The 14078-nt window shown below is 60.0% G+C and overlaps 1 protein-coding gene across 1 annotated transcript; it reads right to left on the reverse strand.

The window, feature by feature from the left end:
* Positions 1-4676: 4676 nt before the first annotated feature.
* Positions 4677-8979, reverse strand: NKX3-2 (NK3 homeobox 2). The gene is made up of 2 exons (XM_045834471.1): positions 7936-8979; positions 4677-6402 (listed from the first exon to the last, which is right to left on the reverse strand). The coding sequence occupies exons 1-2, from the start codon at positions 8384-8386 to the stop codon at positions 5849-5851; spliced, it is 1005 nt and encodes a 334-aa protein (XP_045690427.1). The 5' UTR covers positions 8387-8979; the 3' UTR covers positions 4677-5848.
* Positions 8980-14078: the final 5099 nt, after the last annotated feature.

Consider the following 14078-nt stretch of genomic DNA (forward strand, 5'->3'; position numbering starts at 1 on the left):
GGCGTGTCCAGTCCCTGCCCTGGATCCTCACGCCAGAAATCCAGGTTGCAATTGCAGAAACAGTGAGTGGAGGGAGGCAGGCGCTCCCTGGAGACCGTCGGGCCTGTGCACGGACCACGCGCTCTTGACTCCACAAGGCTCCAGCGCCCCAACAGGGGCCGTGGGTGGGGCGCTGAGGGAGGAAACCCGGGTACTTGTGGGAGGGAGAGCTGGTAAGAGCTCGAGCCTTAGGCCGGGGGAGCTTATCACCTATCCCCCCCCCCACACACACACACTCACGAAAGCCTGGAGGAAACTGCCCCGAGGGAGCTTACCTCAAAGGAAGCTTCCAGGGAAGGTCATGCCCCAGCTCCCGCAGCTATCCAGTATTCCCTTTGACCTTGACCTCCCAGCAGGGTCCCAAGAGCAGCAGAGAGGTGCTCTTCGCCGGCTGGACGGATTCGGGCTCAGCTCCGCGTCTGCCAGAAGCCGCGCTGCTGGCTCTCCCTGCCTGTCTTAGAGCCAAGAGCTGCGACAGTAACAGCGCCCCAGGCGGGGTGCGAGCGTCTGCCCAGCTCTCGCGTTAGCGAATTGCCCCCCAAAACGGACTTTTGTCCTTTCCTTCCCAGGAGGCACAGCCGCATATGCACCCAACAGATCTGAAAGGAGTTCACCATTCAGTATAACCTGCCCCCCCCCACCCCAAACCGGACCACCCCTGCTCACAGGGCCCTGGGAATCAATCTTGTTTTAAAATAAATGCTTTAATGATTTGAACCACCCAATTTCTGTTGAATAACTTCTATGTGTAACTACAGAAAAAAGAAACTTGATTTATTACATGATGTAACCATTTACAGTGTAACACACTTTTTTTTTTTTGCAACGCTGCTTGGGTGTTTCCTCACTTTTTTTTTAAACATATTGATCCGGGGAATCGAAAACTGGTGGAGGCTCCGTGTCTGCACACCGGAGGAGCCTTCACTGCGCACACCACGGGGCTCTTGGAAACCTCTGCCCAAGGCAGGCGTTCAAGGAAGGCTGTCTCCTGTCAGCCGACTCAGCGCTGCCCAGAAGCCGTTAGTAATAATAATAATAATAATAATAATAATAATAATAGTAATAATAGAAAGCCCATACCTGTTGTGTAGTGCTTATTGGTTTTCAAAGCACACCCACACTTCATGATCCAGCCGCCCCAGAGCCAAACCCAGGGGAGGTCAGCCCTAGACGGTAGGCAATCCACCCTACTGTCTCCAAACCTGGGCTTCCAACCCCTGACTCAGCCCCTTACGGGCTTTGACTTTCAGGCAAATCTCGTGGCCGTGTCCTTTTTGAGCTTCAGTTTCCCCGTCTTTGACCTGGGCTAAGGTGGCCGCAGGGAGCTGGGGTGGGGCAGACGCAGGTGGCACTCTGGCACGTGTGACGTCCACGCAGACGGAGTTGCCGTGGCTGTTGCTGTTTCCCTCGGGTATTCCATGGGTGCTCCTCAGGGCCTGCCTCGGATCAGGGGCCTCTGCTCCTGCTTCCTTCACAGCTCACGGGGCGGCCTTCACGGGCGACCTTGACCTCTGCAGTAGCCGGGCATTGCCAGGCGGTGCAGCGACCCGCCTCCACCTACCTGCAGAGCGCTTGCAAGCGCTTGCTGTGTCCTGCAGTCCCCACGAGCTCCATGTGGTTCGCAGGGAACACTCAGCAGGAGGAGGCTGGTGACCTGCAAGACTGACGCCGGCGGTGCCTCGGCGGGGCTGTGGCCTGGGCCCCAGCACCTGTGCTTCTTCGCCTTCCTCCACTCCTCGGGCCTTTGGCCCAGTTGCTCCTCCGCCAGTTTGGGGGCAGGGAAGGGAGCTTGGGGAATGTCTAATTCTCCCCGGTGCTCAGGGTCCGTGGGTGACGGCTTCTCTTAAAGCAGGAGTTGTTCTGTGAAGCCAGGGCAACTCCGTGGACTCGCGGGAGTGAGGGGTTGTACCTTTTCCTGGCGAACCCCGAGGAACGTGGGTGAAGTGTCAGCCTGGCTGCCACCAAACTGTAGCGGCCAGTTTGGGAGTGTGCGTCCCAGGACCCTGCCCCGCAGGGCACCTGCAGGGCTTGGGTGGGGTCCTGCCGGGGTGGGACGCTAGCTGTGGCACTGCAATGCCCTCCGGTTCCCGCTGCACCCCACGCCACTTCTCCGCAGTCGCTCAGGGCTGGGGACCCAGCTACCACCACACCACCTGTCAGAGGCATGGGGACGTAGTGTCCGAGTCCTCTGCAGACCTCGAGTGGGGTCAGATTCACTCTCCCCCTCTCCCCCTTTGGTAGAGCTGCTCTGAAACCATTTATGTTCAGAATGGAACCCATCCCCACCCTCCCCCAGCTTGGCCAAGCTTTTCTGAGCTACTCTTGGGGGTCCAAGGGCCCCTCAAAATCCCTCACTCACTGGGAGTGAGACTCAGCTTGGGGTCGCCGAGGTCAGGCCCCGCAGGCTGGTGGGTAGGAAGGGAAGTTTGAATTACACACACACACACACACACCAGAGACGCGTGGGAACCAATATATCCCACATCTGCAGCCCGGAATGAAATTCACAGGCTGAACCTTCTTGATCCTTGGGACGGATTTCAGTACCAGTCACAGCGTATTCCACCCCCTTTCCCCCTTTCTCATTCCTCTGGCCTTAGTTGACCCCTCTCTGGGTGGGGGCCCCCAGTGGTCCTCGAAGCCAGCTCTGAGGTTTCACTAAGGGCCGAGAGGGCCGCAGAAAGCGGGTGCGAGAAGTCGCCCACTGGGCTCAGGTGGCAGGGGCTCCCTGCGACCAGACCGGATCGGACCCGACCAGACCCGAGGAGGCCCAGCGCTCAGCGCAGGGATCCCCTTGGGGCAGGGAACCGGACCGACTGCTTCTCATCTTTTTAAGAAAAGGGCTCGGGGGGGGTGAAGAAGGAAAAGGAAATGAAAACAGTGATACCGTCCATTTCCAACGCGAGCCGCGTCTGCGGCCTGGTGAGGTGGGGGTGGGGGGGCGCCCAGCAAAGACGCCAGTCTCGGGTCGCGAAATGCGGTGGGAGACCCGCCGAGGCCGGGCTGCCCCGGGGGCGGCCTCCGCCTCCTGACTCAGACCTCGCGGCCACCGGCCACCGGGCGGTTCACAGCGAAACGGCAACAGCCCGGGTCAGGCTGAATTCGTTTCCCCCGAGTCCTTTCCCCCGGCCCTCTCTCGAGCCAGCCCAGCAGAACTGGCCTAGGTGGGGAGCCGAAGAGGGGGCGAAAGAGGTAGGGGCGCCGCCCGCCTGCTCGGTAGACACGTCCCAGTTCTCCCAACGCCACACCCGCAAGGGTGGAGCACGAACTACCCTTTTAGGGAGCAGCCACAACCAACTGCCATTATCAGAAGCTGAAAAAAATCGATCCTCCCCCCCCCCAAAAATATCAGTAATGGCGACCTCCGGAGAGAAGGGAGGAGATTCCAGCATTATCCGAAATGTTCTTTCTACAAAAAAGTGCACTCATGAGTAGGGAATTAAAACAGAAGCCTTAAAGGCGCCGCAAAGAGACACAATGATTGCAGGGGCCGTTTGGAAGGTCGCTGGACTGGGGCGCCAGGATGCGCACCTCCCGAGGGCCTGGGCCTTCACCTTCGCGTTTCTCCGTTTCCAGAAGCGGGAATCGCTTCTTTAAAGGCTGGTGGGGACGCTGCCCTCCGCCGGGCCCGAGGTGCTGCAGAGGCCCGGCCAAGGCCTTTGGGGCACCAAGGCCGGGGGTGGGGGGTGGGAGGGTGAGGAGTTGGGGTCCCGAGACTGGGTGAGGTCACGGGCGGAGGAGGAGGGCGGGTCGGCCCTTCGGCTCCGGGTGAAACTGAAAGTAGCCCAGGCCCGGTGTCAGCGCGTCCCAGCCCAGGCTGCGCACCAGGGGCCTCAGCGCGTGGACCCTGCGGCTTTCAGTCCTCCTCGCTCGCCGGGGGCCGGGGCGAGCATTTTGCTCCGGCAGCGGCGGGCATTTCGCTCTGGCGGATCCGTGGCATTCTGGGGACGCCAGCGGGGCTTGTGCATCTGTAGAATGGGGTAGCAACTACGCCTCGCCCTGCCCAGTCTGTGCTCCGACATTGGGCTTCCGGGCGGATCAGACGGCGCTGGCCCTTGGGGAGTGGAAGTGCCACTTGTACCTGGTAGAGGTCAAAGCGCAGGTGACCCTCCCTGGGGGACACTCTATTGTCGCCTCCTTCACCCTAATCGTCTCAGAATCTTAGCGAACGTTTTTGCCGGCCTATTCTAGAGACAAAACCAAACCAGAATCACCCCGGAGCGACGTTGGGAAGAGGGAAAGCAGAGAGGACGTGGCGGGTGGCGGGGACAGCGGGTTAAGGCGAGAGGTGGCAATTGGCTGCGAGTTTGGCTATGGGCTCTTCCTGGACTCTGAAACCAATGCCCACGAGGAAAAGGGAACCGGCGGGACCCACTCCTGAGCTCGTGGGGTTTATCTTCGGCTCCTGCAAAGTCTGGGAAACCGCCATTCCCTAGGCTGCGCAGGCCTACACCCTTCCAGCGGGGCCGGCAGCAGAGCCGCGCCCCCACCCCCACCCCCGCCAGCGGCAGGCATCCTGGGCCCCGGGCTGAAAAGAAGTTGGGACGTTGGACCCCAGTTATTTCCATGTTAGCGGTTTCCCCAAAGCCCGGCGGAGAGGCTCAGAGAAAACAAAGCGTCCAGGAAGGCATGTTAAACTAAACGTTTATAAATTAAAGGAGGGAGAAAAAAAATACAGCGATAGCGTTTCCAAACTTCACGAATCTTTTTAAAGTTAAGAGTCTAGTTGAGTGCACAGTGCCCTGAAGGAGGCGAAAAACGGCGAGGTTGACAAGAGGTTGACAGGATCGCCCGTCTTAGGGGGAAGGGACAGGGGTGGGACAGCCCAAGGTCAAGGCGCAGGAGTGGCAGAGAGTGGACGGGAGAGACAAAGGGCCCCCCCCCCCCGCACCCCTGAACTGCGGAGGACGCCGCGGAAAGGCCGGTCAGGGATATTCACATTGAATACAAAAATAACCGTCATTTGCATACAAACAACTTAAAAGTGCTACAAGTTTTAACCTCCTTTTAAAAAAATAGAAAGAAACAATTTCTGCGAAGGGCTGCCGAAGGTGGGGTCTGCTCTCTCCTTGCTTGGGGGTTTCGGGAGCTTCCCAGTTTCTTGCAGCCCAGGACCTCCGAGAGGAAACCTGGGGCGTGCCCTGTGCTCAGAGGTTCCCTTCTTTACATTCAGCATCCGCCGGGGCGCCCTCCCCCGAGCTCTGACCGCGGGGAGGGGTGGGACCCAGGACCAGGAAACCAAACCCTTCATGGTTCAAACCGACCCCTGGCCTGGGGTGTCTAGAGGCTGCCAGGGTTCCGCACCCCTTTGTTACAAATGCGATTCCCAAAAACAATAGATATGTAGATACACATAGATTGGTAGCATGGATACCATGAACTAGTGTGGCCTAGCGCACGAAGCTCCTGGCAGGCCTGAGATTCAGGGCATTCAGGCTAGGTGGTCTCCAGGAGTTCTCTCCGCTCCGGGGAAACGCCATCCCCCAGCAGATACAATCCAAATCCAACGCTGTCATGATAATAAATAATGTTGAAGGGCTTCCAGGCAGGCGGGAGGTGGGGCGCGAGGGAGCAGGGCCCCTAGGCCGCAGGGTGCCTCTGTTCACATTGGGAAAAGGGCGCCCCCCTCCGGGCAGACTCAGTCTTGTCGCCAGGGCGCCGGTCCCGGATGCAAGGGCCAGGGCTGGATTTCATCCTCCACTTGACCGCTCGGCTCGGCGCCCCCTGTACAAAGCGCCACCTGCACGGCCGTCCGCGGCCCTCCGGAGCTGGGGAGCGGGGATCGACCCCCGCCTCGCCCCAGGCGGGCTCACTGCGTGCCCGCGGCGGCCGCGCACGTGGAGAGTGCCCAGCCGGGGAGGCAGTAGTACGGGTAATAGTAGGAGGGCTGCAGGGGCAGCAGCGAGGGCGGCCGCAGCACCTCCCCGGGCAGGTACTGTCTTTGGTCGTCGCGCACCAGCACCTTCACCGCCACCTTCTTGGCGGCGGGCGCCGAGGCCAGCAGGTCGGCGGCCATCTGCCGGCGCTTGGTCTTGTAGCGGCGGTTCTGGAACCAGATCTTCACCTGCGTCTCGGTGAGCTTCAGCGACGCGGCCAGGTCCGCGCGCTCGGGCCCCGACAGGTAGCGCTGGTGGTTGAAGCGGCGCTCCAGCTCGAAGACCTGCGCGTGGGAGAAGGCGGCCCGCGAGCGCTTCTTACGTGGCTTGGGAGCCACGGGCTCCTCCTCCTCCTCCGCGCCGCCCGCCGGGCCAGCGCCGCCGCTGCCGCCGCCGCCGCCGCCGCCTCCCGCACCGCCACACAGCGCCGGCACGCGAGCGCCTTCGGGCCCAACGCCATCGTCCTCGGCCCTCGGGCTGCGGTCGCCTGCGGACCCCAGGAGAAACAGAAACGAGAGACCCTCAGCACCGCCGAGCAGTGAGGTCAGGCCTCCACTTCGGGGGTGGGGGTGGGGGTGGAGAATGGAAATGTCTCGACCCCACCGGAGTGGCGGGGAGGGCCTAGGCGCCCGAGGTTCCTGGGAGCACGTCTCAGAACCCGGTCCCGCGCACTTCCCGCATCTTAGGCCTGTCGGGCGCAGCCCACGGCCTCGGCCGCGCTGCGGACGCTGGGCGGCCCACATTCCCCTGTCTCCCCTATCTGGGCTGCAGGCCCCCCTAGGAACGGGGCGCGGGGCACCGAGCCCGGTTGTCCTCAGTTATCCACTGGGATGTGTCCCTAGCTACCTTCTCGGCTGGGGGCTCTAGACTGTGTTTCTGTCTCCTTTGAGTCCCCCCGTCTCTCCACACTCACGCGCAGGCATGAGCGCCCTCGCGGCGGCACACAGGCCTCGGCTGCAGGGACAGGGAAGGTGAGGGGATGGATCCTGGGGACAGAGATTCAGAGTCTTCTGCCTCCGCGCGCCCAGAATCGCTGCGAGGAACGCGGCAACGCGCGGCCCCCAGGCCCGGGTGGACTTCTCCCTGTCCCTTCGCAAGGATATTATTAGACAAGGGGTGGGGGAGTCGCGGTGGCAAGAGCAGGGTGTCTCTGTCTAGTGTCCTTGGATCCAAATCTGACGCCGGCTCCTCGGCCACTTCCGCGCTCTCCCCATAGCACCCTAGCAGAGAGCTCCGGCGCTCTGGCCTCGGGCAGACACCATGGGCCTGGGGCCGGAGTGAGGCCTACGACAGCCGCGTCCACCCGACCCAGGCAGGCACTGGGGGCTTTCCGACCGCCTGAGTTGCCAACCCGTGGCTGAGGAGGTCCCTCTTTCTGCTGCGTCTGGGATGACTTAAATCAGTCCCTCTGCCTTCAGCTGGCTGCTGGCTGCTGGCTTTGCCTCCAGCTCGGGTGTCCTCAGCCCGGAACAGCTTTCCAGGCCCCAGCGTCTGGGAAAGCTAAGCAAACCCTCCTGCCAAAGCCTGGACTCAGCAGATCCTCCGCCCTGCGGCCCATTGAAAGGTGCCCCTAGCTACCTGTCACTGAGCTGTGGGGCCCGGCTCTGGGACCTCCAGTTCCCAGAGTCTCTGCTCTTTGGGAGAGGAACAGGGTGCTAGGTCTCTGGACCCCTCGCCCTCCTCTCTTAACTGATTTGGGGGACAGGGGTGGAGACTGACACGTCCGGCCGAAGGCACTGATGGTGGACTCATATCCAGGGTGCAATGTTTCCTCCGAGCCCCGCCTGGAGGACGTCTAAGGCCTCGTCCCAGGACGCAGGACTCTGAGGACTCTGTGTCCTTCCCTGGGCTCAGTTACCGGAGGGTTAGAGCAGCCCGCGCCAGAGCGCAGAGCTTTGGACCTGGGTCAGCCCCTGGGTCCCAGGGTGCAGGGTGCTCACGGCGGGCCCACCTCATTCGACGAGGTTGGCCTTGCGCAGTCCCTCAGCCCGGCCCCCTTCCCCGGGAACTCGCAGCGAACCTGAGATGCTGGCGGACATCTCGCTGTCGCTCCGGCCCGCGGCTTCCTCCTCCAGGTCCTTGGCGGCCGGTCGCACGAGGCCCAGGGTCCCTCCGGCACGGCCAGACCGACTGGACCTCGGCTCGTCCGCGCCGCGCCGCGTGCCGTCGTTCTCCTCGCTCAGCGCCGAGTCCGAGTCCCAGCCGCCCGGGCTCTCGGAGGTTCTCCCCGCAGCCGCTCTGGTCCCGGCAGGCGACGCCAGCAAATAGTCCTCGGCGCCCCCCAGCGCGCCCGCGTCTGTCTCCCCGAAGAGCCGCCAGCAGCAGACAGCGGGCGCCCCAGCCACTGCCACCGGTGTGCCCCCGGATACCGGGCGCCCCTCTGGCACGGGCAGCCCCCCGCGCTCCTCTTTCTTGTTGAGGATCGCCTGGATGGAGAAGGGCGTCAAGGTGTTGGCACCGCGCACAGCCATCTGCGCCGCGGGCCGGAGCGGCCGGCCGGCCGGGCGGCTGGGGCGAGGGGCAGCTCTGAGCTGGACGGAGCGCGCGGGCCGCCGCAGCTCCAGTAAGCCCCGCGCGCGCGCGAGGCCCCCGCAGCCCACTCCTGCGCAATCCAGTAGCCCCCGCCCCGCTCGGGCTGGGATCAGCGCCGACCCTCACCCCTACTTCCGAGGCTCGCCCGGCCCGGAGACCCCCCTCCCTCCCAGTCCAGCGCCAGACGCTCTCCTTTCGCAGCTCGGCTGAATTATCTCATCGCCTGGCGCCCCTGAGGGGCGTCCCGGGGCTGGCCCCTCGGAGGACGTAGGGGGAGGACCCGCAGGGGCCCCTCCGCGGCTGCAGTCCCCTCCTAAAAGCGCCTCCGGAGCGCACGACCAGAACCACTTTTTCTTTGCGCCTCTGACTCGTCCCCGCCTGCAGGCTTTCGCTCCGGGCTCGTCCTCTCCCTTCCCTGCTGGGCCCGCTCTTCCGGAGCCCACCCCCGGCGGCGGCGGCCGCTGGATTCCGACTGGCGCGGGGCACCGTGTTACCCCCTGCCTCGGTTTTATCTGTTTCTTCTCTCTTTCCTTCCCCGGCGTTGCAGCGGACCCCCCTCCCGCCCGGGTGTCATTCCTCACCGCTGAGTGACAGCCGCAGGCCACGCCCCCTCACGGGGCGGTCCCCGGGCGCTCCCCGCCGCCCATTGGCTGGCTCCAGCTGGGCGACGTTCGCTGTTGCAAACTGAGCTGGGCGCGCGGAGCCGAGAAAGTCTGGGTCTGGCTTAACCCTTCTGCTCCCGGGTCCGGTCCGCGCGGCGCCCTCCAGTAACCAGAAGGCAGGCCCCAGGCGCGCCGCGCCAGAAACCACGGCTCTTGGTTTTGCGGGTGCATTCACCTATTCCCGCGCTTTTACGGAACACTGTGTTTAGCTGAGCCAGTCTGGGGGAAGACCCAAGATACACGCAGTTCCAGAAATCACGCGTGTATTTTTTTTGTGCTCTAGAAAGGGTCACAGATTCGAGGAACAACACGCTTCTTTCTCCCCCTGAGAGTTCCGCGGCTCTTCCTGGCCAATCCTTGTCGCTAAAATAAATCAGTTCATTAAAATCACTCTATTACGTTTTCTTTCCTCGTTGCATTGGATTCGATTCGATTTCTGTGGAGGCATTGAAAAGAAGGAAAAAAGGGTACGGTCAGAATGATTAACGTTAGTGAGAAATGGGAAGGCACCTTTAGAAGAGTGTCTGGGCATTGCCTGATTATTCCCTGTCGATGCTGAATGTAATCGGAGTCAGTTAAAGTTCACGCCAGGAAGAAAAGAAAACCCCCTCCCAATCTGTTCTTTACTTATTCTGTCACTCGTGATTTGAATAAGATTAGGGGATATGTGTTTGTTTAAAAGAATTTCTAGGAATTCCCATAGCAAGGATTCTGAACGGACATTAAACGTTCTTAAAAAAAAAAATAAGGAACACATTGTTTTCTGCAAAAGAAGGAACCAGGCTAGGAAACACAAATACTGTGGGTGTATCAAAACATTTGTGACTTATTTGTGTTGTTTATTTTTAAATTAAAAAAAATCTGCTCCAGGACCATCCTGGACTGTCTCCCATAAATTTTACCAGGGGTTTAACTTAACACCAAATACACAACTGGAACCATGAAGTCAGTTTAAAGAACTGTGATTTTAATTTAGCAAATTGCAGGGACTGGTGGTTTTGGTGCCACTAAAATAAACAACATTTCCCCCTGGTTGCTTTCTCTTGGGTGGTTCCCGCTCTGCCCCGCAGGACGGGGTACACCCGCTGTCCAGTTTGCAGGCTCAGCGGGGAATGTTGCCGCATCCCTGCTTTCCAGCTCTCCAGCCGCAGGATGCTTCTTTTCATCGTGCGCGCACACACGGCACCGCAGATCCTATAGTGTATTTCGGGGTGGGGGGGCGCTCATACTTGAAGAGGTCATTGCCCTTCATCACTCTTGACGATGACATCAGTTTTGTTAGGGAAAGGTGCTTAAAGGTGGAGTCAGTATCCGGCAAGTGTAAGGAACCGCGCGCTCCTCAGGCCGGGAGGGGGAACAGAACAGGTTTGGAAAGAAAAAGTGTCCTTTCCTTCCTCCCTCTGACCTTTATTTATTCTCCAGGTCACCCCTACCTTCCCATCCTAAGTCATTGGTTGTCATTCCCCGGGGTCAAGGTGGGGAGGGGGTTGAGCCAGCTCGCCCAGGAGCTGAGAGCTGGGCAGGTGTGGACTGTGTGTCCCATTGTGGAGCTAGGAATCGGTGTGGACGAGTGATCGTGTGAGTCTGGACACACACGCAGGCAGAGATGTTTGGGGACTGAGTAACTGAATGTTAGAGTAGCTTTGGGGGCTATCCAAAGACTGACTTAGTTGCCTCCCGTGTTTAAAAGAATTCCGAATCAAAGTAAGGTAGAGCCCTTGACACAGGCTCGGGCAGAGGCGTTCACAGGGCGGAGAGCTGTGGTTCGGGGATTCTGTGTGCACCTAGTGTAACAGAGTGGCGGCATTCCGCGGCTGCGGGGGCGCGCGGCCCGGGAGGACCGTGTCGTCTCCGGCGACTGCGGCGGTCAGCCGATCTCCAGGTCTGGTGAACAGCTGCAGGCAGGGCCGGGAGTTGGGTGTCGGCGGAGTGTAAACACTCGGGTCTGGAGGCTGCTCCAAATAAGGGCTTGGGTGGGGACGAAAAGGCTTCGCGGGACGGGGAGCCAAGGTGGTCGGAGGCACGGAGATTTCTCCGGGTACGTTCAGAGTCGAGGCCGGGGAGGGTGTGTGTGTGGCGAGGGCTCAGCAGCTAACGCAGAGCCGGAGATCCACGGGGATAGAGAGGCATCCGCGCACGGGCGCGCGCGGACCCGGCTTCCAGTCCACGGAGGGCGATTTGCTCCAGCGTGGCTGCGAGCTGGTGGAACCCGCGGCTGCAGGCCCGCGCCTGGAGGAGTTAGGTCCGCGCGGCGCTCCGGCCTGGGCTGGCCCCGGGAATCCGCAAAGCTGAAGAGCCCGGCCGACCCGCCAATCTTCGAGGAGATACCGGCTCGCTCCGCGCGGTGCCTTCCTCCTCGGCGCCTCGCCTGGCTCTTTCCTGGTCTTCTCCCCCTCCCATCTTTCCTCCCCGCCATCTCCTTGCCTCCTCCGCAGTTTGGTGCCTGCGCACCCTCTGCGTGCCCCCAGAGCAGCCTGGTTCCGAGGCGCTGCTGGGCCGTGAGGTTTCCCCGGGCCGCCGGCGGAGCCTGGGATGTGGGTGGGAGAGACGAGGGGCCGGACAGGGAGAGGCCCCGGCTCTCCCGCGCGCGCGCGCCGGGAAGCTGCCACCAAGCTCCGCGCCCCTGCCGCCCTCCACCTGCAGCCTCCACCGCCCTTGGTGCCCCGGAGGGGAGTCGCCATCAGTGCTCCCGGTGGCCCGAGGACGCGCTCCAGGGGCTGCTGTACCATGGGAGGCCACGCGAGACTTGTCTCAGACGCTGATGGCCTTGACTGGAGACACTTGCCTTTTCTGAGCCGCAGTCTCCAGTCCTTTAAAACGAGGGTTTGTACCGGGGGCCCTCGGCGGCCGCTGCGGAACTGCGCGAGCTGGTGGTCGGGCAGGAGGCTCCACCCGGTGCAGGCTCTCCCGGGCCAAGTCCAGGCAGAGGCCGCACCGGGGACTGACCGACTGCTCCCACGGGCAGGCTCCCGTGGGGGCTCCAAGCATCCCAAGTGCCAAGCGACTCGCCATTTCTCCCCCTCTTACCCACACCAGCTCCCGAGGTCCTAAGTCGTCGGTTTCCAGACGCCAGGGTGTTGTCACGCACACGGCCCAGGTGTAGACTGCACAGAGAAGCATTGCTCTGGGCCGAGGTGGCTTTGTATGTAAAGACATGCCGCTCCCCAGCAAAGTTCCAGAGGCCGCAGCCTATTGCTTTATTTAATCTACATAACCTTGAGGGTGTGGTGAATAGAAAACATGAGTGTCCCCACTTTGCAGACGAGGAAACTGAGAGTCCCAGTTGAAATGACTTGACCCATCAGCAAGTGGCTAAATCAGGATTCAGGTCTGACTTTGTCTAATGCCAATCCTGTCGGGTTTTCCATTCTAACCGGCTTTTCTCATAAAGCTTCACGTTTCTTATTAAATGTTTCTCATCGCCCTCCTGGCCCATTTCAGTGGATCCATTCATCAGAAAAAGAAAAAGAGAAAGAAAAAAAAAAAGCTAGGAACTTAAGGAACTCAAGCCCTTAAAGAAGGAATTAGGCAGGAAAATCTAAGGATTTTTCTGTTTCGTGCATTTGAAAACAAAAGACGCCAAGGCCTACGGATCTGAGCCCGAGGCTTGTGATGTGGAAAGAGAGAAACACCATTACGATTGCAATCAACACACTAAACCCTGCGTAGTGGGAGACGACAGCCAGGGGATGGAAGTCTGTCAGGGTCAGAAATGCGGGGCCCTGGGCTTTGCATGAGGCTCTGCGCCGCAGCGAGGCGACTCACGGAGGACACTTTCTCGGCGAATCTCCAGTTTTCTTACCTGTACGCAGACAGCCAGGGCTAGAGATCACAGCTCAGGTTTACAAACCGAAGGTCAGGTCTGCAGAGCCCGCCTGGGTACAGTGGAGGACGAGCGCCACCTAGCGGGCACGCCTGCAGCACGTGCGGCGTGCCGATCTAGTGGAGCACGGAAAAGAAAACGTTGGCTTCACAACACGGAAGGTTTTTGCTGTTAGTTGTCTGTCTCCACAGTCTCACGTTATCAGGGATCTACTAGCGGCAGTGTTCCTTAAAAAAAAAAAAAGACTCGTGCAGACGCAGTCCGGATCCCCACTGGAGACTCACCTCGCTCAAGGGCAGGAGGGGAGTACTGGGGCTGGGCAGGGTTAGGTGGAGATTCGTTGTAGAGCCCAGGGGGCTGCAGAGCCCACAGACCTGCTGGCCTAGCACATCCTTGCTTCCTCTGCCCCGGCTCCTCGGGCTACCTCCTGGGGGTCGGCGACCCAGGCTTCCGCCGGATGCTGGTGCCCATGCCAGGCACATGTAGTCTGCCCGCTTGATGGAGTCACGGGAAGGAGTTTCGCAAGACTAACTGGGGTATTTCACCTTAAACATCAGAAAGTTCAGGCATCACCAACAAGCCTGTCTATACCTCAGTTTCTTTTTCATTCGGGTTGTCTGTTAAACATTGGGTGGATGATGATGCTCGCTCTTTTTCTTTCTTTCTTTCTTTCTTTCTTTCTTTCTTTCTTTCTTTCTTTCTTTCTTTCTTTCTTTCTTTCTTTCTTTCTTTCTTTCTTTCTTTCTTTCTCTCTCTCTCTCTCTCTCTCTCTCTCTCTCTCTTTCTTTCTTTCTTTCTTTCTTTCTTTCTTTCTAGAAGAGGAGGTCTGGGTGGATAAACAGGAAGATATTTATTATGTGCAGTTGCTTGTGTTGAGTTTTATACAAAACGCAAAGGAAGTCTTCTGAATTTACTACCTTTCTGAGTCTAAGTAATTACCCCAGGAGCTCTCAAAGTGTCATGCCACATTCTCCTTGCAAAGTTCCCCAACTAATTTCCCTTTCTCTAGCCTCTTCCTTTCATTCCTTTAATATCCAACCAGTCTTTCTTCAGATCCTACCATGTCTCAGGCATTGCTCTAGGCTCTGGGGTTCAAGGTTCCCCCCCACCCCACCCCACCCCAAGGGACTCGTCTCCGTAGCTAAT

The sequence above is a fragment of the Phyllostomus hastatus genome, unplaced genomic scaffold, assembly GCF_019186645.2.
Source record: "Phyllostomus hastatus isolate PE091 unplaced genomic scaffold, TTU_PhHast_1.1 phas_contig_196, whole genome shotgun sequence".
Lineage (NCBI taxonomy): Eukaryota > Metazoa > Chordata > Mammalia > Chiroptera > Phyllostomidae > Phyllostomus > Phyllostomus hastatus.